The following is a 23,981-nucleotide window of genomic DNA, read 5'->3' as shown; positions in this document are numbered from 1 at the left end:
TTACCTGCTATCTGCTCCTCCATATGTCGTTTTTACTGCAGTGAGCCTCGATGTAGCCAAACTCCGTCAAGTATGGCGTTGTTTTTATGTCGTATTAGCTTCGTTGTGTTGATGCATTTTGACCTGCTTCAATTTTCCGCCGCAACACTCAAACTTCCCCATTCACTCAGTGCGTTATAGTTACACATCTTAGGATTTGTTGCTGCGCGTTTGCGCAGAGTGAATGAAAGAGGAGACCAGCTGCACAGGCAGGCTGGAAATGAGATGATCGGTATCGGCAACAAGAACCAATGATTGCCGATCACCGATCATGCACTTTTTCACGAAAATCGGCCCGATTATGATCGGTGACCGATCGATCGGCACACCTCTAGTTAATATTACATAATGCAGATTAATGGCATTACCTATTTTGACCTAAAAGCTTCTCTGCTGCAGAGGGTTACCTTGTTCACAGCAAGGTAACCGCGGTCTTGTACTGCAGTCAGCAATGCAGAGTCACAAACATGAGTGAAAAGATGAACAAGGAGAGTCAGACTGGTGAGCTTAGACAAATTTTGCTTTAAAAGACGCAGCAGTTAGAGGGGGCACCCCGTATGCAGAGCCGATAGACATCCATGTGGCCATCCCAAGTTTGAGTCTCGTCTTTGGTTCCTGCGGTTTATGTCTATCTCCATTAAACACAACATTTAAATTTTTGGATAAAACCAGGATAGTGTGTAGATTACTTATTGCAGCGGTGAATTATCCTTCCTCCAAAGCACAGCAAGCTTACACTTAACATTTCTAAATTACTTTTGAAACAAAAATACTTATTTTAAACCTTCCTGAATATGAAAACATAGAAAACTGACTGAAGGTTTTGGTTTCAGATAATTAAAGATTTTCTTAAGCATTTTTAGAAACTTGCATTTTACGTTCTAAGCTTACAAAGTTAAGCTTAGTGATTAATGTTGATTAATCAGACGCATTCTTTTTAATCGATTGAGATAACTAAATACAATCTGAAATGTGAAATGAATAAACAAGATAAAGCTGTGCACTCATTTATCTGCATCTTTACTTCTACAATATGACGTCTGCAGTCACTGGCTCCAATCTTGACTGACTTTCCCGTCTGTCCCCCTGAACCTCTCATTTCGGAGTGAGAGATCGGAGGTGCAAACTAGAAGAAAATAAAAATAGGCAGAATCTTTTTCATCTTAGGATTTTTTTGTTTTGTTTGGCTACATTCAAAACACGACAGGCTTTCCTCTCTTTCTTGTCCATGTTAATTAAGTTTCATCAGTCTGGCTAGGTTTCTCAGCTCTGCAGAGGAAAACAAATTGTCTGCCTTTGTGTCACTTATCACCCAGAGACTCAATGAATTAACCTTTGAACCCGTTAAGCAGCAAGATGAACAGTATGGAAGATAACTCTGCCTGGCAGTGAAAACCTTTTGCACCCCTGTCGTATGTGCTGAAGGCTCTGCCAAGGCAGCTGTTGGCAGGCAGGAGATTTGGAAATCCACCCACAGTGAAGTGCACACATCCTCTGGAAGGCAAGCCCAAATACCTTCTTAAGAACTGGTCAAAAATGACTTTAAATCCAGTGTGTTAGTTGGCGCCATTTGTGAAGAAGGAATACACTTGTAGTACCAGTGGTCTAGACCATGAAGGCACTGCAACAAAACGGTCACATCATTTCCATCTCGGCACTCAAGCAGTGCAGAGTAACAGATACAGACCGGATTCAAAAATAGTAATATCACTGTGCTCAGATAAAAAGTTTGTTAAATTAAATGATGACTTCCAACTCAAATATGCCATTACAATAAATACTTTTATCTGTAAATACTACAGTATATGGAGTAAATTTATTCTAAACTATTTAGAATCTGGTCATATTATGAAGCTTTCAATTTGTCTGTTAAAGCAAATATATATATATATATATTTTTAGTTATCTCAGTATCTCGATCAGTGTGGCATTATTATTTAGTAAGTTTGTATTACTGTTCTAATAATTATGAGCACTTCAAGTATTTGTATTACTGGCTATTATTTTATGTTCTCTGCAATTAGCAATTTAACCAGTATAGAATTTTCCATCACATCTCTGCTGGTTTGTCAAAGTGCCATAGGTATAATGAGATGCCTGTCAAAAGGCAAATCATACTGAGTTAACCATCCCTCTCTGTAAGCCTACTAATTGAAAATGTCATTAATCAAGGGGTTCTTCTGAATAACACAATAACACTGTAGATTAATTAACTATTGTAAGCTTCTAACAAAAGTAATTAGTAGGCAGGGACCTCTAAGTCCTTCCCCCTTTAGTCTCGTCTTTCTTTCGTATCCATTTAATTGCTCTGTATCATAAACCTCAGTGCAAAGATTGAGCCCTGCAAAGTCCTCTCTGAAACGGTCTCATTCCAAAAGACCTGAGATCACCAGGCCAGATTAGCATAAATTGAGCATAATTAATAAAGAGAATGCATGTGGAAAGAAGAAGAAGAAAAAAAAACAAAACGACAAATTACATTCAGTCGCTCGTGAGTATTCCTGTCACAATTCTGCTGCTTGTTTCTGGGGTCTCTGTTTATTGGTGTATGTACTTTGTCATTACCACTGAAATGAGATTGTGTGATGGAAATTGGTGCCAGCCGGTTGTAATATTTAGGCGGCTAATGATGCGAGTGAGTGTTTGAGGGAACAGAAGTAAACAACTAATTTACATGGCGAGGCACAATAGTCATAGTTCCATCTCCAACTCTGACTCGGAAAGGGGTTTATTTGTTTAGCTGCGTGCGTGTTCGCTGCTGCTGTTTGTGTGGAGTGAGGCCACAGAGGCCTTTGTGCTTGATGTGATTTAAATTCCATACAAACAAGCTGCAGATGCCTGTTTTGTGACCTTTCTTTTTCTAATGAACACTATAAAATAAGTAATGAGTAAGGCATACAGGCTGACGGAGACCTGTGTTACACAAAGTGTCGTATTTTAAAACTGTCGCAGTTCCTTTGAGTATTTGCATTGAAAGAGAAAGGAAAGGCCCTTCTAATGATAACAGAATGTCTCTATTAAATCGGCTCGTCATGCTGCTCCTGCAAATAAAAGCAAAGGTTGCAGGTTCATCATGAAGTTATAACAGAAATTAAAGAGGCAGTTTTGTTGTTTCTTTTATTTCTTCTCCTTTTAAATGAGCAGTATTACGTAAAAATCCACTTTGTTGTTACATCATGTTATAATGTTCTGTCACCAAAATCATACCTGGACTGTTACTGATTCTTTCATGCATGTTTGAGAAATTTTATAATCTCCATGGCAACCATTCAGCTGGGCAAATCGACTGGTTGGCCCTAGCCCCTCCTTCGAGGGCAAAGCTCCTCACAAGTTACCTTGCGCCTCTCAACTTCCTCTCTGACTAATGGTGTCACTGCCTGACTTATTAGGTTTGCAGTTTGGCTGCACCTTCTAATATTAGAGGATGGAATAATTTGGATTGAATATTTTTATTCACTAGAAGAAATTAAAACCATGTTTCAGTTTCTTTCCACTTCAGTCGTCAAATAAATCCCAAAGTACCGTATTTTCCGGACTATAGAGCGCACCTCACTATAAGCCACACCCACAAAGTAAAAAAAAAAACAAAAACAAACAAAAAAACTGGAAACATACATATATAAGCCACACCGGGCTATAAGCCGCTGGTATCTCCGCCACTCTCAGTTTTCCACAAGGAAGCAGCATAGGGCTGCATCCTTCATAAATCTGCTATTAAGGACGCAGCCCTGCGTCTCCAACGCTGAATCATGGATTCGTTCACGCCGAGCTTACATGCAGCGGCTATCGATCTGTACTGCCAGATCGATAGCCTTCAACTTAAAAGCTGCATCATATGAGTTTGAAAACATTTCTCCTTCGTGCCTGCTGCTAGCATGTGCTTGTTCTAAATGAAAATCAACACTTTCTTCTTTGATTTCCAATTTCGACTTCCAATGATTCACTTCCTCGTGGTTGAAAAAAAATCCACAGAAAAGCCGCACTGGGCTACAAGCCGCATGGTTCACAGCGTGGGAAAAAAGTAGCGGCTTATAGTCTGATAAATACAGCCCAATGAAGTTGTTGGTTGTAATGTGACAAAATACAAAAAGGTCAATGGGTATGAATATTGTTGGCACCCTCTTTACATTGTTAGGTGTTTTACCTCAGTAGGGAAACATGGTGATCGGAATTTAGTAATGAAAAATTAATCACACAGTTCAATCAAAAACTAATGAAACGCATCTCTCACTTAATTGTTGCCTTCCAGTACTGATTGCCTTTTACCACAGATTCACATCAGTAACATTCTACATGATGCAAATTTGATTGGAATCTTTGTTGACAGAGTTATGTAATGTAATCCTATTATAAGTTTGTTTAGTAGGAAGGCTTTGTTGTTAGATCCTTGTGTAAAGATGCATCTTATTAACATCTTGTTCAAGCTTAAAGCTTCCCTGCTGTGAGGATTCATCATGTTTCATCTCCATGAACGTGAATGAAATATGCTGTGGCATATTTATATGTTCAGTTTTAAAATGTTTAATATTCTGTGCAGAATAGTTAGAAGAAATGTATCCCTCAGTTGGAAACATGAGTTTATTAGCTCCAACTGTTTTATTATGAGCTATATATAATGTACGGTTGGTTTTTGAAGTAGCACATTACTCATCTGGGATACATTTACAATCTACTTTTTATTTCCTAAGAATATTTAAACTTCTAACACTAAGGCAATGTAAATTGTGCTAAGAAGCCTGAGGTGTTTTCATTTTTTCTAAACAATGTTTAAAGCCAGTTGTGTTTGCAACTGTAGACCAGACTACAATATTCAATATTTCCTTTTTTGAGGAATAAAATATGTATTTTCACCAGTGCTGTTCTATTGCCAGACCAGGTTTGGTCCAGATGTTACATCTTAATTATATCTACTAGGTGAAGGTAAATAAATGGGTTTGTCTCCTACAGCCAGAGTCAGAGAGTGTCCAGATGTTATGCCTTAAAATGTCTGTTTTTCATCTCCCTCCAGTGCATTCATTGCTGGATTGCAGTGCAGAATGAGAATGTGTGCATACAAACTATAAGACTAAACTTGTTGTCTCTGCAAACAGAATATCAGCCATCTCATTTATAAATGCTGTTTTATGTGGATTGATAGTTCTGATTACTTGTTGGTGTTTGAAACTAACCTGTGACTTGGGAGAAAATTTAGAACTTGTTCATAACCATAAGCCTATTTTAACAAAGTTTATTAAGTCCCACTGCAGTTTTCTAGTCAGTCTTAGATCTTTAAAAAGACTGACATGAAAATTCAGATTTTGTCCAAAAAGTCGTTAAATATAGCAACAAAGTCACTAAGCTGGCAGCAGTGGTGGGAAGTAACGAAGTACAAGTACTTTGTTACTGTACTTAAGTACATTTTTTGTGTATCTGTACTTTACTTAAGTAGATTTAATAATGGATACTTTCTACTTTTACTCCACTACATTTTACAGTAAGTATCTGTACTTTCTACTTCACTGCATTTCTACAAAACTGTCGCATTACTCGTTACATCCAAATCGCATTGGGCTTTTTTTCCATTAAAATGTGTTCAGGGACTTAAGGTGGCGCCATAAAATCCAAGCAATAACGTGACTTACGCGTGTCTGTTGTCACCCATCGCTTCCCCCTTTCACTCGCACGCGGAGCTCCAAGACATGCGCAGTGGTTTTCTTTGAGCGGGAGAAGATGTCTGTGTGATCGTCAGTAATATAATTCCGCTACATAAATCATAAGATATGACGACATGTAAAATCAGCAGCGCTTCGTCCAACTTATAGCGTTACTGATGTGTTGTTAGCAAAGCTAGCTGTACAGAGACACATATGTTGCATCTGCGATGAAAAAAAGTTGTCACTCATGCGCTGAATTATTGTGTGGAGGTGTTGACTGACATGTTGTGTATATCGGACAATGCTGTGACCAAAGTCTGCTATTCGTTCGACATTCACGAACGATCCGATTCTTTTGGACGTATCTTTACTAAGTCCTATATGACTGAAGCTTCACTGAGAGCCATTCTTTTGTTCTTGTAATGCTCTGGTACACTGCAGTAGCTATTATTTTATTTCCTTAAAAAAATATGGGGCAGACAGGGTGAGAACAGTCACGGTGCCCCTTCTGCTTGGTTATTTCTTGCTTGTTGCGCCTTGGACAGTGTTCATAGTTGAGCGTTGTTTACCGTTAATGCATTGCATTAATTGCTATGTTTAATAGTGCAGATAGTGGTGGTTTCTGACATGGGCAGTATGGGCAACTGCCCAGGGCGTTATTTTTTTAGGGATAGTAGGAGACCTTTGCGGATTGTAGCACAGAGATGAAAGCAAAGCAGAATGAAGAAGAGCTTGAATTGATACTGGTTAAATTTATTTCTGCTCTAAGTATTTAATATCTAGGTGTTTTTATGGGAATCTGGATCTTTCAGATCAATTTCAGAAGCAGTTTTGATAGGTACACTTAATTTTATTCTGTCATGTAGTGCGGGATGCTGGTCTTGGTCTTGACTTGGTCTCGGGTTCGGTGGTCTTGACTACAACTCTGCTACGTGGCACCTTGGTTCCATGTCCTCCCCCCACCCACCCTCTTTCCATCCCCTTTCTGTTGGATTTCTTTCAAAATAAATGCCACTAGTGGCAAAGAAAAAGCGAAGTTCATGCTAAGTTAGGACAGGAGACGAGATGTTTCCATTCCTGAAATTATGATGCATAGAATCACATATCTAAGTCTAATCTATGTTACAGAGTAAACACAAATAAAACATGCTTTATCTGTGGCATTGTTCAATAAAATGATGTATTAAAATTAAATATGATAGGTTCACTTAATGTTATTGTATTAGTGATTAGGTAAAGCATTCAGCAAGTACTTTTAATACTTAAGTATTTTTAAAAGGCAGTACTTTTTTACTTTTACTTAAGTATAGATGTTAATGTGGTACTTTTAAGTTTACTAAAGTACATTTTTGTCTGTGTATTTGTACTTTTACTTAAGTACATTTTTTGAGTACTTTCTTCACCACTGGTTGGCGGCAGTGGGGACCATAGTTAACCAGAGACGTGACGCGTTGAGCGGGTCTGTCAGTCAGCCATTTGTCACTGCAGAGAGAAGGTGGCTGATTTCCAGAGCTTTGCTGAGATAAGATCAGTGATTAAGATCAGTTTCTCATCCAAAAATTGTCCAGTCACTGATCTTCCAAAATTAAGGAAATCAGAACTGATTTATCGGTGCATTCTTAGAACTAAATGGTGTAATGATTCACATTCCTGATCTACTTAGTGATCAACTAGCCATCTGGGAATAAAATTTCAGTTCTCCATGAGAGCCCCCAAAGAGTCAAATAATTACTGACCTTAAATTAATCAGAAAGTAGGTTGTGCCGTCATTTTCTCTTTCAGCTAGAAGCAAGCGGCGTGTAGTTATTTCCTGGTTCCTAAAAAGTGCTTCCCTATACGAGAGTCCTCCAGCAGACTGCCAACATTTTTTACTTTATGCTTATCGGTGATGCTTTGAAAGTTCAACAGAATAAAATAAAGAGTTTATGTTGGAGCCAAAGCTAATTGTTGCTCCCCTGTAGCGCTCCAGAGTTTAATCTTCACTTGGTGTCGTTAGTGTAATGGTCCAACATCACTTCCACTGCTCTAAATGTTTGCACACAACACACAACCAAGATCTGTCTTGTATTTTCACCTTTTCAAAACTGAAATGTCTCTAAAGCACAGCGTGCTCATTGCACCAGCTCCAGTTCTATAACAAGCTCCACGTTTGTTGAAGCTTTAAGGATCCTACCAAATCACGACACATCATGCACCAGGAGTAATGGTAGATTTTATCATTTAGTTTCCACCTTGTGAAACAGGTTAAACAGCTAAACCAAAGGTAATAATATGAGTTTGGTTAATTCAAACTCAAATTAGAAAAGTCCATCAGGAATATCTCCCGTGGTTTCATTTTCTTGTGCATATTTTAATTTGTGCATGAACAATTTTGGATTGAATATTTAGGGAAAAAAGGAAACTATTTGGTGATCTGTTTTTACAGCCGTCTTTTTCACTTCTGCTGTTTAGAAACTGATAATTTCATTAAAAAAATCTGAATTTTAGGACAATGTTTTTTTTGTGCACTGAAGAAAAACATATTTTTCTTGCTTTATTGTATTATAATTCAAACACAAATCCCTCCCTCACAGTCTTATTGGTGACATTTTGTTATTAGTTTGACAAATTTATCAGGCCACAAAAAACGCTTCCCCAGTAGTACTGTAAGATCTATTTATTAATCAGTTGGATAAGAAATGAGTAAGTTGCCTTTGTGAACACTGAGTTGCGACTGAGTCATTTAATCTCTAATACTTTATTCACCTTGCTGTACCAAATCAGCTTCAACTACATTACTTTTTTATTGCCACTTAATCCAAACCAATTTCAATTTCAAGAAGCCGTTTTATTCAGCTTAGATCTTCTCTTTGGTGCTCACAACCCACTCATGCTTCCACTGCTTCACAAACCTCAGAGGAGCAGTTTCTGTGGAGTTTCCAGGTCTTTGGAGAGAACATTCTGCAGCCAGCGATCGATAGCCCCCCTGAGCGGGGCATGGAGGTGCTGACATCAATTACCAGTTGGATCAAGTTGATAAAGTAGTGTCCTTTTGGAAATGGCAGCTGGCCTCCTTGTCTCTTTGCACAAGAAAGATCATGTTCTACAGTAAAATAAGGGGCCCTTTCACCAGGCTGACCTATTCAAAACCAAATCACCTTTTTCCCGTCTTGCTGTCAAAAAGATTCCTAAAGAGTATCTGACATGACCTTGAGATTGAGATTCTTTACAAGAGAGTTACCAGGGACCAAAATGTAAACATCCATAGACTGCGCAATATATAATAACTCCCCAATGTGTAATAGTTTAATAAAATTGGGCTTCAGAATGAAATAAAACAAAAATAAAACCTTATGATGTAATAACTGGCCTGGAACCCTTGAGCTCATTCTGCAATACTTTCTACTGCTTATGTAATAACATTACATTTATTACAAAATGCTGAGGTAACGCTTTTTTAGAAATAATTATGTGATAATGCTCCACATTATTATTATTATAATACTTCTGCTAACGATCATGTTGTAGGTCCTATGTGCATTTAAATATGGAGGACCAAAACCGACATAATAAGAAATAAAAGCATAAATATATATTTAGTTTTCCCTTTTCCTTACACATGAGTTTTCGTCAAGTAATGTATTTTCTTTTTCATTTCCCCTAAACATGCGTTTTTGTCAATAAAAATAGATATTTTGCTTTGTCTTTTTTTTGCTTCTCCCTTCTCGCTGTTTTTCTGCTGCATCATTATGTTAATGAGGAGAGCTGCCTTCTATGTGTTCTATTGGCCAATAGAGCTTTGGAACCAATGTCACTGCGTGAGACGTTGTGGGGCGTTTAGGTGCAGTCACTCGGTGCCATCTTTGCAGGCCACAGACCAAAACAAACTTTTTTTAGAAATAATTATGTGATAATCCACAATAAAACCTGGTGGTTTTATTGTGTTACCGACTGCAGTGAAGTGAACCTCCGAGCGCTGAGGACGGAGCTCGAGAACAGCTAGCCGAAATTAGCATTCATAAATCGGATCAACCTTGAGCTAAACGCTGCTTGCTCAGCGGATATTGGAATATCCAACTCGAAACTAACTAAATTGCAGTCGGCAACACAACAAAACCACCAGGATAAAGTTTGTTTTGGTCTGTGGCCTGCACAGATGGCACCGAGCGACTGATCCAGTGACGTTGGTTCCAAAGCTCTATTGACCAATAGTAGACATAGGAGGTCATGGAGGGGCTGCTGCCTCTTTATTGCTTATTTAATAAACTCCAAAAAAAAAGTGCGTCACACGACATTCTGTTGGCTGGTGCATTTATTGACCTATATGATGGGAATTCTTAGTTTCTAGTCAATATTTAAGCTGCCAAACATTGATCAAAAGCGATCAAGTTGTGATTTCTACTGTTGGACCAGCGCAATTCATCTCGGTTGTTTTGAGAGTTTTCTTGGACCAAGTTGAGTTTATTTGCCAGTTTGTTCTGGAAATCTTGTTTTTCAGTATATAGACAGTACTGTGCTGCGGTAGGTTTCCATCATTTGTTCAAGCTTCAAATCTGTTTATTTTTACTTAAGATAGTGGTATCCTCTCTCTCTCTCTCTCTCTCTTTTTTTTTCTCTCTCTCTCTACCCCCCCCCCCCCCCGCCCAAAAAAAAAAAAATCTGTGAAAGTCATTTTAATTTCCACCAAGTGTGTTGCAATAAACTGATTACCAAAGTGTGACCTCTTCACATGCTGCTCAAATAGCAGATGTCCCAGCATGTTGTGTTGAATGATTTTTCTCAAAGATTATTTGATGCATTGAAAATAATCTCACCAATTAAAGCTAAAAAACATAGTGGAATGTACAGTATTTATTCTTGGCTCAAAAATTTTAATGATAATTAGACATAACTTGTGGTGTTTCTCTTTCCAGTCTTGTCATCCACTCAGGATTTTTACACCTGAGCCACATTAACCTGGTTTTACACACTGAAACACACTCTCCTAGACCGACGTGTAGGCACACACTAAAACATTGCATCTGGAATCAAACCTGCAACTTTCCATTGTTTCAGATGGTTGAATAACTGAAATAATAGAACATAAACAATAAAAATCTTTGATGTTGAGCTCATGAGTCTATTTATTTAATAATATAGCTGAAAAAATGCCATTTGAATTGAAAATATTGCTTTCTTATCCATATATTTGTCATAATTATAAATATATGATTAAAATGCAATTAATTGTATGTAATTGATTACAAACCCTGCAGTTAATTCAATTAACCCGTTCCAATATTAATATCTGTATTGTTCCTGATATTGAAAAAAATTCCAGATCAGGCTTTGTGACAATTCAGTTTTTCCCTTAGTTTATCTTTCCTTGTTGCTCTTCTGACCCCTTTGAAAAAAAATGTTTGTTGCAGTTTTTACGTGGTTAGCCGAGGTAGTAAATCTATTGATTTTATCAGTATTTATTTTCCATTGGCTGTTTTTCTGCTAACTGCACTGACTGATCAAATTAAAGTTGTTTTTCCATGTTGGCTTGTGAAGCTGTTGGTGTGTTTCAGTGAGCTTCACTGGTGAAGAGTTATTAAATAAATTAGTAATTTGGTACATTTTCTTCTATGTTTAAAAAAATAAACTTTTTTTAAAGACAGTTCAGCTGATTTTCTGTATCGGATCGATATCAGCCGATACTAAACCTCAGATATTGGTATTAGTAGGCCTGTCACGATAAACGATAAATCAATTAATCGCACAATAAATTAAACCTATCAACCTCATTTTAATTATCGGCTTTATCGTCTCTTCCTGCCTTTTTTTCTTTCTCTTGATGACACTGAATGAAAAAAGGCTCAACTCCGGTGTTCTCCACTGACCCTCCCTTCCTCATTTCCTTAGTGTAATGTCCAGCGCACACGGCAGGAGTTGTCGCCGATTGTCGGCCCATTTTCAAAACCTGAGAGACACATTAGCCGACAGAAATCCTAGGTATAACGGTACCATCGGGTTCGTCGTGCCCTTTGGTGTCCAAAATAATGGCTACAAGTCCAGTTAATTTTAAAACCAGGCATTAATCAATGCTTTACGAAAATCTACCTGTGACGCATGTGGCTAGAGTCAGCGTAAAGTCCTGACTGAATGAAAATCATTATAACCTATTTATGTCACGTTAACGAAGAACAGCTGAAAACTTACCGGGTTTATCAACTGCGGTAACAATTTGGCTCCAACTCCTCTCCTTTTCATTTCTATATTCTTTGCACGAAATGTTGAATAAATATTAATGTTTCCACATATCATCTCTGATGTCCGCTGGACTTCGGGTTGCGCCGTGTCAGCTGTATATAGTATACAGACTTTATAATCTGCACTCTTTTGGTTGAATGCAGTATTTGTTTCCACTTTGGTTTTATATTTAGTTTTTATTCAAGTACGTTTTTTGTTAATGGAGACTGAGAATCCATTTTATTTTTGGTTGTTTTGTTTATTTAGTTTATCAGTTCCACTGTTATGTGTTCTTTTAAAAATAAAGTACATCTATCTATGGCAGGAAATTGCATGCATTATGTCATTTCCATTAAATCAGTGTCAAAAGGTCTTGATACAATATTATCGTTTATTGCAATAATTTTTTAGACAATCGTCCAGCAAAATTTGTTATCGTGACAGGCCTAGGTATTGGTGCTGAAAAAGTGGATCAGTGGATTCCTAGTTTTTCTATTAAATATGCAAACCTGCATTCTTTGGAGCTTAAACAGCATAATTAGATTTTGGATGACTTATTTCACAAAAATGTAGGCTTTTGTCTGATGAATTTATTGCATATGTCCCTTATGTGAGTTTTTCCTGTTTATTTCTTATGTTACGTCCCCAAGGTCTAGGGGTCCAGGGGCGGTAACATAAGATGTGTCCAGAGTAACAAGTGGAATGTAAAATGATTTATTACAAAAGAAAGTTTCACAAAACAATACAATTTAACCCAATTAATGCTAAACAAAAGGGATTAATAAACTCAAGAATGTCAAGTGCAAATTAAAGTTACAAAATGTCTTACAAGTCAATTCAAAGTAAACTGAAAATAACTAAAAGGGGGAAAAAAAGAACACACAAAGGGAGCACCAAGCCTCCCAAACAAGCTTCTAGCTTGGCAAAGCAGTCAAGCTACTTAGCAGAACAAGCAGAAACAAAATGGTTCAAAACTGCCACAGCAGTTGTACAAAATGGTTCAAAACAAACTGCCTAAAGCAGTTGCAAACATCAAACGTGGGGGGACAGCTTCACAAAGCCTCTTTCAACTAGCTGCCCCACTGGAGGAATGGATTCAGGAGTCTTTTATATGGTGCAGGTGGGCCTCATCAACGTCTGATTGACTTGTAATCCTCTGCTGGTCCAATGGCGTAGCCGCTCCCCTGCAGCCTTCAGGCAGCCAATCAGGAAGGTGTGCTCTCACAGCTGAACCTGCATAACAAAAAAGGGAACCTGCACAGCCTCAAAAGGCCAGGGGCCGTAACGCATGTTTTTACCTCAGGTCTGTGCTTTTAAATCCTCCTGACTGCTGTGTTGTGTATTGTTCCAGTGCACTTTCTCCTCTGTTTCTACTCACACTCTTACTCTTGATGGATCTTTGTGTCTTCTGAACCTACTGATGGCGGCAGGTGTTACAGTCCTTAGTTTTCTCAGCTCTCATGTCTTGTGAGTAAAGACGCTGCGGGTCACGGGAGGATTGCACAAAGGAAGCCGACAGCAAACAAGACCCCCTTTTAAAACACAGAAACGGGATTGATTCATGCACTCCTGTTGCTTAGCAACTGCAAAGCCTCATTGAGAGAGAATATTGACCTCTTGTTGATAAAGTCCAATTACATTTTTCTGCCTTCGCTTTGTATATATCTAGAGATTTTTACAATGTCATCCCCTGACTGCCTCCCTAGTGTGTGCACCGCATTTCCATTCAATATCTTGGAGAAATATTGTGCTATGATTGCCACCTGCTCCGGGAGCTGCTGACTAAAAGGAGATGTGAATATGATCCTTCTTGAGCATGAGTAACAGGGGGTTTCAATATGTTTGTGTTGCTAATTTAGTCAATTAACATGTCTGCAGATCTTCTGCGCCTTCAATAGCCCCAAAGCTGCCACAAACATATTTCTATCACCGCAAGAAACATCATTCAGCCTCGGCCAAAACTGCTACACATTCCAGCAGGCTCCGAAATGAAAATCGATTTCCAAAATTTCATTTACATTTTCTTCTACTCTTGCTCTAAGCTAGCTCTGTGCTGTAATTTCAAATGATCAGATGCTAATCAGGTTGCTGCTTCTCAGGGCTTTAGCTTATAATGTGCTTTACGTTTTTTTATTTGGTCAGAATTGAAACATGTTGATTAAAGTTCAAGCACTTTTGTGTTGTGCGCTCATTTCTCTGTAATCTACTATGTTTTTAGATGTAATTAGCCTCCATACACTGTTGGTGGGACTTGAGATGCTTGTTGTTCACAGCATTACTTTTAACTCTTCCTCAGAACACATCTGCTCCGTCATCGCTTCCATGCTGAGAAACCTCAAGTCCCAGCAGAGAACCAGACTCCTCAACAAGTTTACAGAAAACGACTGTGAAAAGGTTGGCTGTTCTCTCGTTCCTTTTGACGTCTTTTGATTTATTTTAAGATATTTTTCATCCTTACTCCTTCTGTGTTTTTTTGTTTTGGACTCACTTCTATTCATTGAAATTCAAACAAAGTTTTTATTTATTTTTGTTGCACTGAAAGCTTTAGTGAAATTTGTCTCTCTGCTCCATTCAACCATTTTCTTGAGTTTGTCTCCTATGCAGATAGACAGACCTGTCCAGGCCCCTTTTCTATTGAAATTTATTCAGTTGAAAATGTACACCTGCATGAATATAAGTATGTGGTTAGGTAATCAAATTTAGCTGAGTCAGGCAATGATTTGTGCATCATTTAGGAAAATTACACTATTCACATTAAGTTAAGGTAAACTTCTGGAATAAGTAAACCCTTCACACCACACAGATGTTTTGCCATGAAAGCAGGATGTTTAAGCAGAAGCATGCAATCACCATTTAATGTGTTCTTGCATTATTTATCCATTTCTATTATATTACTAAAAATGGTCTCAAAACAACAATATTATCGTTTATCACAATAACTTCTTGTATAATTTATCATGACAGGTCAGTGTACAGAAATATTGTTTGTCTATTCAAAAGTTTAGAGAAGGTTGCATGAAGTTCATTATTAAAGGTTTTAGTCCATTTTAGGTTCAACATGGCTACTTTTGAGAGTAGCCATGTTGAAATGTTTGTACCTCTGAAGTGACTAGTATGTCTCCTTGGATTATTGTCCAGTTTTGAGCAAGAAGTTTAATTAATGTGAATTGTGCCTTTTAATCTTTTATCAGCTGTTTGTTTTGTTTAAAACAACTTGGTGGTTTCAGGTGGTCTGCCCACATGAAAGCTCAAAAACAAGCTTATTCTTGCTAAAGGTAACAACAAGCAGCTTAATGTTTATTTCCATTAGATGGAGCCACATTGACTCTCATTTAGATTGATCCTAAAAAGATGCTAAATTGAAACATTCAGATGGAAAAACTCATTTATTTTGGAGTTTCTTTGCTGTATTTATCAAGAACATTGAGTCTGTTTAGAGCACAATGAAGTATTAAGGATATGAAGACACAGCTCACTGTCAGAAAACTCAGTCACAGGTCATAGGTCAATGGTAATGACCTAAAACTAATTTTACTCAAGAATAGCTTAGAGAACAAAATAAAATAATTTTCCTCAGCCTAGCTTGAGCCCAAATCTATCGAATAACAATGGAAAGACTTTCCTCCCTTCCAGTCTGAGACAGCGTGAGCATTTTGTTCATGAAAAGAAGACCATGGACTGAAATGCCATGTCAGTGGAAAGTCCAGCTGGAAGTGACTCCGGCAACCATTAATTATCGTTATCGTGACAACGATGAGTCATAATTGTTATCGTAATAAGGAAGTTTTCACAATAAATGCTAAAAGATACTGTACCATACTAAGCTTAGGCATATTTTAAAAATAATAAACATATGATTGAACCAGAGACTTAATGTGATCATCTAAAGTAAAACCAGAATCAAAACTAACTCTAAGGGCTCCTGATGAAAGACTTGGCAGAAGAACCAACAGTTTCCATTATTAGAGCTGCAAGCTTTATTTTTATCTTAATTTATTTGGAGAGACTTTTTAGCCAGCCAACGTTTTACACAATCTAAGTACTTTTTTAATTATATGCGTCTATCTTGTTTCGCCTCTTTGCTCCCGTTCTTTGCTTTCTAATCTCACGCCATCGTTCTTCCGTCCAACGCTTCCTCATTATATCTTCAGGTTGATCGACTGATGGAGTTGTATTTTAAATACATGGAGGCTGTTCAACAGGCTGATAAGAGGATCGAAGGGGAGAAACATGTAAGAGCCATCTTTTTATCCTCCCTCCTTACTGATCTAGTCTTTCTGTTAACTTTTGATGCACTGTTTTCATGTTGAATCAGTTGAAGTGACGGATTCACATAAAAATCTCTTTACTTAGAAGATTAAAGGAGAAAAATAAAGCTGTTATTAGTCCCATGAAAACAAGTCCAGGGACTTTGTTGTAGCTGTTATTTGTAGTGTTTTCAATTGTTTCCCTTATTACATTTTGTGGCATTATGACCTCAAACTTCATGTATTTTATTAGGATGTTTTTGCAAAAGAGCCACACAAAGTTCTGCAAACTGAGAGGTCGGAGAAAAATGATTGTCTTAATAAAAGGGGCAGTATCATGAAATTGACTTTGTTTTAGCTTTACATCATGTTATGCTGTTTCCTCATGTGGAGTGTTGCTCCACTTCTTCCAAATGTTTGGGTTTAATATGCTGTAAATGAGACTTCCCTTGGCTTCTGGAGAAGTTTACGTGGTTATGAATACTTTTGCAAATTATATCACCTGCAGACGTCCACAAATGAGAACTAACCCGAGTCATCATTCATTCATTATTGATTCAATTAAAGCTTCAGAAGTACATTATAGATGCAAACAATGTTGTGAAATTAATTTGAAGTAAATGTCATCTCCTTTCTAGCATTGTGAAGAAAAAAGACCAAAAACCAACTGAACATAATTTACAGAAGAATGAAACGTTTGATAAGTGTCTCTGTGGAAATCGGACAGTTTGATGGAGGAAAAGTGTCCAGGCAGAGAATACGAGTGCAAAAAGTGTTAAAAGAGCTTCTTCTCTCCAGTAATGTAGAGAGACCGGAAGAAAGTCACAGAAACACTGTAAATACTGGATGGGTGGGTGAAATGTGGAAAAAAATAAATTAAAAGAAAATAAGTGATGCAGCTAGAGTGAAAGGGGAACGGCGAAGTGGAAGGAGGCGTGGGTGGAGACAGATAAGTGAGAGATTCCTATCTAAAGATGACAGAAGATTAATTTCTCAGACAGACAGCGTGGTAAGATTGCCAAGAAAAGGCCAGACAGTTTGACATTCTCCTCTCCTCCTCCTCCTTCGTTTTTTTCTTTCTCTTTTCTCTCTCCCGTTTCCCTCTGTTGCTCTCTCGCCTCCGCCTGTGGGATGGAGACAGAAGGGTTGTTCATGATAACCTGGCGATAAGGAGCGGCGTCCGCGTGTGCTGCTATCTTTAAAACCACATTGCTATAAACCACCTGAGTTCACAGCCAGACACACACAAAGCAAAAAGAAACAGAAACACATTTTACGTCATTTGAAAAAATGACTTTGGATGTAATAGTCCTAAGTATTATTATTAATCTGATTCAGCTTAACAGCAGAGTGAAAGGCTGGTAAACTACTAGCACCAGATGAATATGAAGATAATACAGAGAGTAAAGTGTTTAGTGGAGAAGATGGAGCAGAGATGAAGAGGGGATGCTGACCTCCCTGTGGAGCCGCCAAACATTTCCAGTTCATGTAGGCGGGTTGCTGTCCCTTTAAGACAGTGGTCCCCAAACTACGGCCCGCGGGCCGAATCCAGCCCGCCTCCACATTTGATCCGGCCCCCTGAACAATACCAGAGAGCATTTAGATTTTTTTTTTCATATACCGTATTTTCTGGACTATAAGCTGCTACTTTTTTCCTAAGCTTTGAACCTTGCGGCTTATAGCCCAGTGCAGCTTATATGTGGATTTTTCTTCAACCACCAGGGGGCTCTTTAGCAGGAAGTGAATCATTGGAAGTCAAAATTGGAAATGAAAGAAGAAAGCGCCCATTAAAACGGAATTAGGTTTTAATAGGGAATTGAAATTTGAGAATGTTGTTGACTGTTGACAGCTTTAACAAATATGTACAATTTTTTTTAATAAAAGTTACATATTGTGGCTTTACTTTCAGTCAAAACAAAATCAAGCAGTTAAGAAATGCATTAGCTACACAGATTGGAATGATTCTGCTTCATTTTCTTGAAGCTTCATTTCTCAAACTATATATCTTTGTATTTAATGTAATATATATCAGAGGTGTCACTGCAGTATACACAACAATAAAAATAGAGAAAAAATTTGAGACCTATTTAAGTCAAGTAGAGAAGCTTCAAATAAAGTTTAATCTTTAATCAGCTTTTCATGTTGGCATTATAGTAAATAAAAAAGAAATACTATTTTGCAAATTGTAAGTTATTCATCTCAAAGTGTGACCACCAGTTTAGGCTTTAGCATTGTCCTACTTTGTCAGTTAGCTTTCCAAAGCATTAAAAAGTCCATATTGTATTGTGGTAAATTATTTAACATATCACAGAGGGATAACTGTTCCGCGCTGTCCACCGGCCTCAGCACAGTGCCACCATTTCTCTTCCCATTCCACAGACTGCAACATCTCCATGATGATATTTTAAGTTGGTGTGAACCAAAGCCCCCACCAAATGCCACGTTCCTTTAAATAAGCTGATAAAGACGCCAACCCAGTTCTGTCCCGCGTCTCGGCCCGAATCGGCTGCCGTCAGCAGCAGTGTTTTATCTCTCTGCACCCTGCCTTTTTGGTTTCACCCTAGTTAAGCCTGTTTTTAAGGAGCGGTAAGCAAAATGTTTTTTTTTTTTCCTCTGCAACATATTATCCCCAGATTTCTCAGGAGGATAGCGGAGGAAAAGCTGCTGCTGCTCTTTCCGTGTGCCTTTAATAAGCTGCTTATTTTAGTCCCACCTTGGTATCTCTCTTCCTCTACCCTTCCGTTATCCTTCTCATCCCCTTTACCTTCAAGTTACTTTCCCTTCTTGGAATAATGTCCTAGTCTTCCTCCTCCTCAATATTTATTTTCTATCACTTCTTCTAATATGCTCCTCTTCCACTTTTTCTTCTGTGACTTATTCCTGTTGTTTTCCATACAAACTTTAATGTGTTTGATCTCCTCATGTATAAATCTTTCAGTTTTCTCTTTGTCTTTTTCTGCTGTTGGCTCTGCTTTCTGCTTTTTTCTTCACATTTCCCCCTCCTAACCTTTTCCTCTTTCTCTGCTTGTTGCTAACAACTCTTCTGAGATTGAGGAAACTCAGCAAAACATGTCTTAGGCTGACCTCAATACTGTAAAATGCTTCAATGTGCTTTCCCACTAGTTATTCACTCAGATTGTTGTTTAATGCTGAGCAAAATGGCCTAGATTAGGTTTGCTGATGGTTCAAAGCAGAGCAATTCTCTGGTGTTGGTTTTGCACCCAGATGAGCTATTTATAGTTATTCTAAGAATAAATTGTCTCCCTTTATGCTACGAAATCTTCTTTGAGTTGCAGCTTTGATCTCCAACTTTCCTTCTGTTTCACAGCTTTGTTGTGGTTATTCTTTCATTCATAAAAGTTTTCAGTCTTTCCTGGTTTTAAAACCTTCTGCTCTTTAATCAGTCCATTCATTGTTTTGAGGTTTAATTTAATTTGCAGTGTTTACTCTGAGGCTCAGTGTTTTATCTTGTGCAAAAAAGAAACTTTGCATTTTTACAACATTTAAATGAATAATTCATGTTGTTTTAAACCGAATTTTTAAATAAAAACTATTACATTATCGCAAGAAAACAAACTTTTTAAATATAATGACTTGGACAAGTTGAGCAAACCTGAAATATCCACATTTTTAATAATAAGAAAAATATTTGAGTCATTTACAATGGATTATGTAGTTTGCATATAGTACTTGAATACAGCATCATGCTACATGTGCTGCAGCTGAAAACTAAGCAAAAGTACAAACTTCACAGCAAGTTGTCATTAAATAATCAAACCAATTAATCAAACTACTGGAAGCTTAGAAACAAAGGATGTTTCCCTAAATAACTTGTTGCAAAAAATGTATCTTAGGATATTTTTCATCATCACATAATGCTTAATTTCTTTTGATAAAGTGGAACCGAAGTCAGATCTGTGTGAACAAACTTGGCAAATAAATCTGATTTTGACAGATTTTTTACTTTTTCACTGCTTTGTGGCGTATTGATTTGTAAATCAGGACTCATCACTGCCTCCCTCCCTTGGGCCTCAAGGTTGCTAAATTTAGAGAATTACTACTGTGGTTTGGGTTATTTCTTATAAAAATATTGCAACAGGTACAATAAAAAAAAGTTTGTAGGCTTAAAAATAAGATGATGATGAATCTGCTTCAGTAAAAATGTTCAAACCTGAAACTAAACTAGAGTTTGTTTGATAAATTTGATTTGACATAGAGGTATGGGCGGACAATGACTAGTCTTATGGCTGATTTGTAACAAAAGGATTTTTGTATTTTTGAAATGAAACGTTTACAAGATGGTAACTATGACAACTGTGATAGATTGGGGATGGAGGCACTAACAAAAAGACGGGTAGCAGAGCAGATGATTTTATTGTGAGGAACCAGAATGGAAAGAATTAGAAATGAGTAATCGGAGGGAGGAGGTCAGGTTGATTTTTGGAGTTGGAGTTGAAGATGCAAGGCAGAGAGGGTTTCAGTTTGTGCAGTGAATAGATTAGTCAAAAGGTGGAGGTGAAGGAGGAAAACAGGAAGATCAGATAAACAGTAGGGAAGGAGTGTTGTTCTGTCATCCAGGCAGAATTAAAGTACAAACTGGTTTGCCGTACACATGCAACCAAAGAGCATTAAAAGAATCCCTCTAAAACCAACAACAGCATGCTGCTGATTAGAGTTTATATTTATGGCCCAAACCTGAGCCGAGACTCAGACCGAGTCGGGTCAGAATTATTAGCTTGATGGTCAAGTTCAGGTTTCTGTAGCGTGTTTAATAAACCTGTAATACATTCAGCACAGGGAAAAACTAACCAGAACTCCTAAGACAAAGTAGTGTTAATTTACTACAAATAGATGAGTAGATAGTTTAACCTGTTAAGGAAATGAAGTGATTACTGAAGTTAATCTGTACAAGCAGAGCACACTGCAGTGAGAAGATGGTACCAGTCACACATCCCAGAGGATTTGACCTTGGCTCCATATTTCTTCCATATCTTCCATATTTAATATGGAAGATATTAAATAAAAGCTAAAAACAGGAGAAGTTGCACTCCTTACTTAGATGGTAGTCTAGAAATGGAAGTCAGCAGTAAATCATAATGGAAATAATACATCAGGCTTTCCTTGGGCTTGGGCCCATCAGTTCGGATAATGACACAATGCCTGTGGGCTTGAACCAGGTCTGATTTATTTAGGCCCTATCTAAACTACTGATTAGTTAAACTGTTTCTACTGTAAAACATGTTAATATCTAGACAGATTGTAACAGATTGAGCATGTTTTTATTTGTGAGTTCCTTCCCCTTCTGTTGTTTTTTGCTTTGCCCCACTTTGTGGAACAAACCATAATTGATGTTCTCCCAAGAAAGCGAGGCTGTTCATTTTCTCTCTGTCGCAACAAGAAATCAGCATGTTGCCTTTGGGTCTCCGAGTTTCACTTATTTTCTCTAAACTTGACTTCAGCTTCATCCTGTGTGCCAGTGGTTCATAATAAGGCTATCTAGCTTCACTTTCCTGCGTTTGCTTAAGCCTTACAAAGACAATAGATCTTACTCATGCTCACTCCCACAGTGTGTGGGTTTAGCAAAAAATGTTTACAGAAATCCCCATTTAAGATCGCAGCACAAAGAAACCATAGGACTATAACCAATAAATGTTGGTTGCTTACATGTCATGCACACCTGCACATATACTAATAAATGGCTTAAAAAGTTACACACAGCCCACCATAAATCATACACACTCCATCCCACAAGCACAGTGGCAGAGTGCAGCTGAGTTACAGTAAAGGGGCTGAAACTGAAAATCACTGCTTATTACTTTGTCTGTACTGTAGCAGGGCTGCAGGGCTCCCCTGAGGTTGCAGTAATTTTCTTGTCCAATCCCTCTTTTCTACACGTTTTTCTTTCTCCGCTTCCTCTATCTGGCGTTGGCCCCAGGGGCCGAGCCGACATATAAAAGATATTTGGCCACAGTGTCAGAACTCACGAGTGGACAAAACACTGTGGCTGTAACGAGCGCGGCGACGTCGGCTCCCGTTTTAATATCCCACACGTCCTCTTTGGTCATGATAATGAATATTTAATGCACTTGTCATTGCTCAAAAAATCTCCTCATCCTCCCGGAGATTTTGAGGTCTGGCTCGAGTCGTCTCGTGTTGGACATCTTGTCTCTGTTCTATTAGAGCGAGGCTCCTTGGAGGACGCGGCAGTCACCTTGTCATAACGTTTTGTTTGGAAATGTTTTTCCTACTTTTCTTTCTGGGGGTCAACAAAGCAGCTGGTTTCTGCGGTAACCCAGTGTGTTAGATGCAGAAACATCGGCTCCTGCCAGTCTCTCTGAGTGTTTTGGGTCACTGTTTAATTCCTGGCTCAGTCCCTCCATGTTCCATCCTTCCATGTATTTCTGTGGTGTTTTATTTGATAGATTAACACAAAGCAGATTCTAGTTGTAAAGTGGAACTAAAATGGATCATGGTTTTCACATTTTTGCAGAAACGATAAGTTGGGGCAAGCATTTGTATTCAGCTCCTTGAATTGTGGCAAACAGGACTTATGTTTTTTTTTTTGTCATCATTCTTCCATAAAGGCTGGAATTTGAGTGTCTAATTATGTTTTTATTAGATTCTCCTATCTGAATTTTGGCTTCTGGAGACGTTTGGTTGCTCTGGATTTTAAGGGTTACTTTTCTGAAAGTTAAACAGTATATATACATTTCACAATGTGCTTCTTTCTGTTGGTCCATTTGATAAAATCCCAATAAGATATATTGCAAATGTGGTTTAAAAAAAAAGCATTGGATGCTTTTGTCAGGTTAAGCCTGTGTCTGCTGCAGGTTAAGCACTTGACAGTAGAGCTGGGGGAGATGAGGAAAGTCTAATATCCTGATATATTTTTGCTATATCATGATAGACAATATATATAACAGTATTCTTAACTAAGCTCCAATATTATTTTAATTTAAACTTTAGACCCCTTGCAGCTTGATGTCACCCACGCAAGTTCCTGCCCCATTTATCTGCTAGACTTAAATGTAAGCTCATATAAAAAGTGATGCAGTATTTTGCTATGAACTGTCTACACTATGACTAGATAACAAGGTGAGAAATAAGTTTTAACTAAGAAAAAAATAGCGAGGGAGAGGAAAGTAGGTCAGTTATGCTTGACTTTGACAAACTTAACATATAGATGTGCTGTGGAATAAGGTGTGTTTTGGTTCAGCTTAAAAATAAAAAAGGTGACCTAAAGCAGGTGTTTAAATTAGCTAATCAGCCACCGCTGTGTTACCGTGGCTAATAGCAGTGGTGGCTAATCTACCACAGCGATCACTCATTAATAATCACAAAATACACATCAAGCCTAAAAACCGAAAACTGTAATGAACTGAATGTTCTCTTCTATGTAGGGCAGGGGTCCCCAAACTTTTCCTTTTTCCCTTCTCTGGTGGGTTTGTTACAGAAAAATTGTGACGATTGCAGGAGTGCCTAAACGTAAAAATGTGTTGTTTTCCAGAAAGCACAATCAAATAACCCTCTCTGGGTTCTTCACAGAAAAAATCCAGGAAATAACACTATTTATGAAATGAATACCGTATTTTCCGGACTACAAGCCGCAACCCCAAAGTTTTCTAAAAAAACCCCAGTACACATACATATATAAGCCGCAGAGATATCTGTGGCTATGAGCCACAGATATTTCCACTCCAGGTTTTCCACAATTTTGCAGGGTGAAAGAATCACCTGACTTATTCCAAGAGACGAAAGTTGCAGCAGAGGGGGGTGGACACCCAAAATTTGAGTCATAACAGGTCAATTGAATATCACATTTATGACGATTGAAAAAGAAAAAGTTGCCAAGTTTAGATTTAACTGAACT

At 37.9% G+C, this 23,981-nt stretch overlaps 1 protein-coding gene and 1 long non-coding RNA gene across 2 annotated transcripts in view; one reads left to right on the top strand and one right to left on the bottom strand.

Annotated features, from left to right (window-relative positions):
- LOC107833813 (uncharacterized) overlaps nt 1-9,542 on the bottom strand; it is a 21,079-nt gene extending 11,537 nt beyond the window's left edge. The window contains exons 1-2 of the long non-coding RNA XR_001659584.1: nt 9,458-9,542; nt 8,536-8,538 (exon numbers count right to left, since the gene is read on the bottom strand). This is a non-coding gene — a long non-coding RNA (uncharacterized LOC107833813). The remainder of the gene's footprint in view (nt 1-8,535; nt 8,539-9,457) is intronic.
- The window catches only part of ctnnbl1 (catenin, beta like 1), a 92,353-nt gene that overhangs the window by 39,708 nt on the left and 28,664 nt on the right, over nt 1-23,981 (top strand). Inside the window, exons 12-13 of the mRNA XM_007577922.2 lie at nt 14,161-14,258; nt 16,016-16,096. Of these exons, the coding sequence (XP_007577984.1) occupies nt 14,161-14,258; nt 16,016-16,096 (179 nt within the window). The remainder of the gene's footprint in view (nt 1-14,160; nt 14,259-16,015; nt 16,097-23,981) is intronic.

The sequence above is a fragment of the Poecilia formosa genome, unplaced genomic scaffold (assembly GCF_000485575.1).
Source record: "Poecilia formosa unplaced genomic scaffold, Poecilia_formosa-5.1.2 Scaffold460, whole genome shotgun sequence".
NCBI lineage: Eukaryota > Metazoa > Chordata > Actinopteri > Cyprinodontiformes > Poeciliidae > Poecilia > Poecilia formosa.
This window is presented reverse-complemented; position numbering and strand designations above follow the sequence as displayed.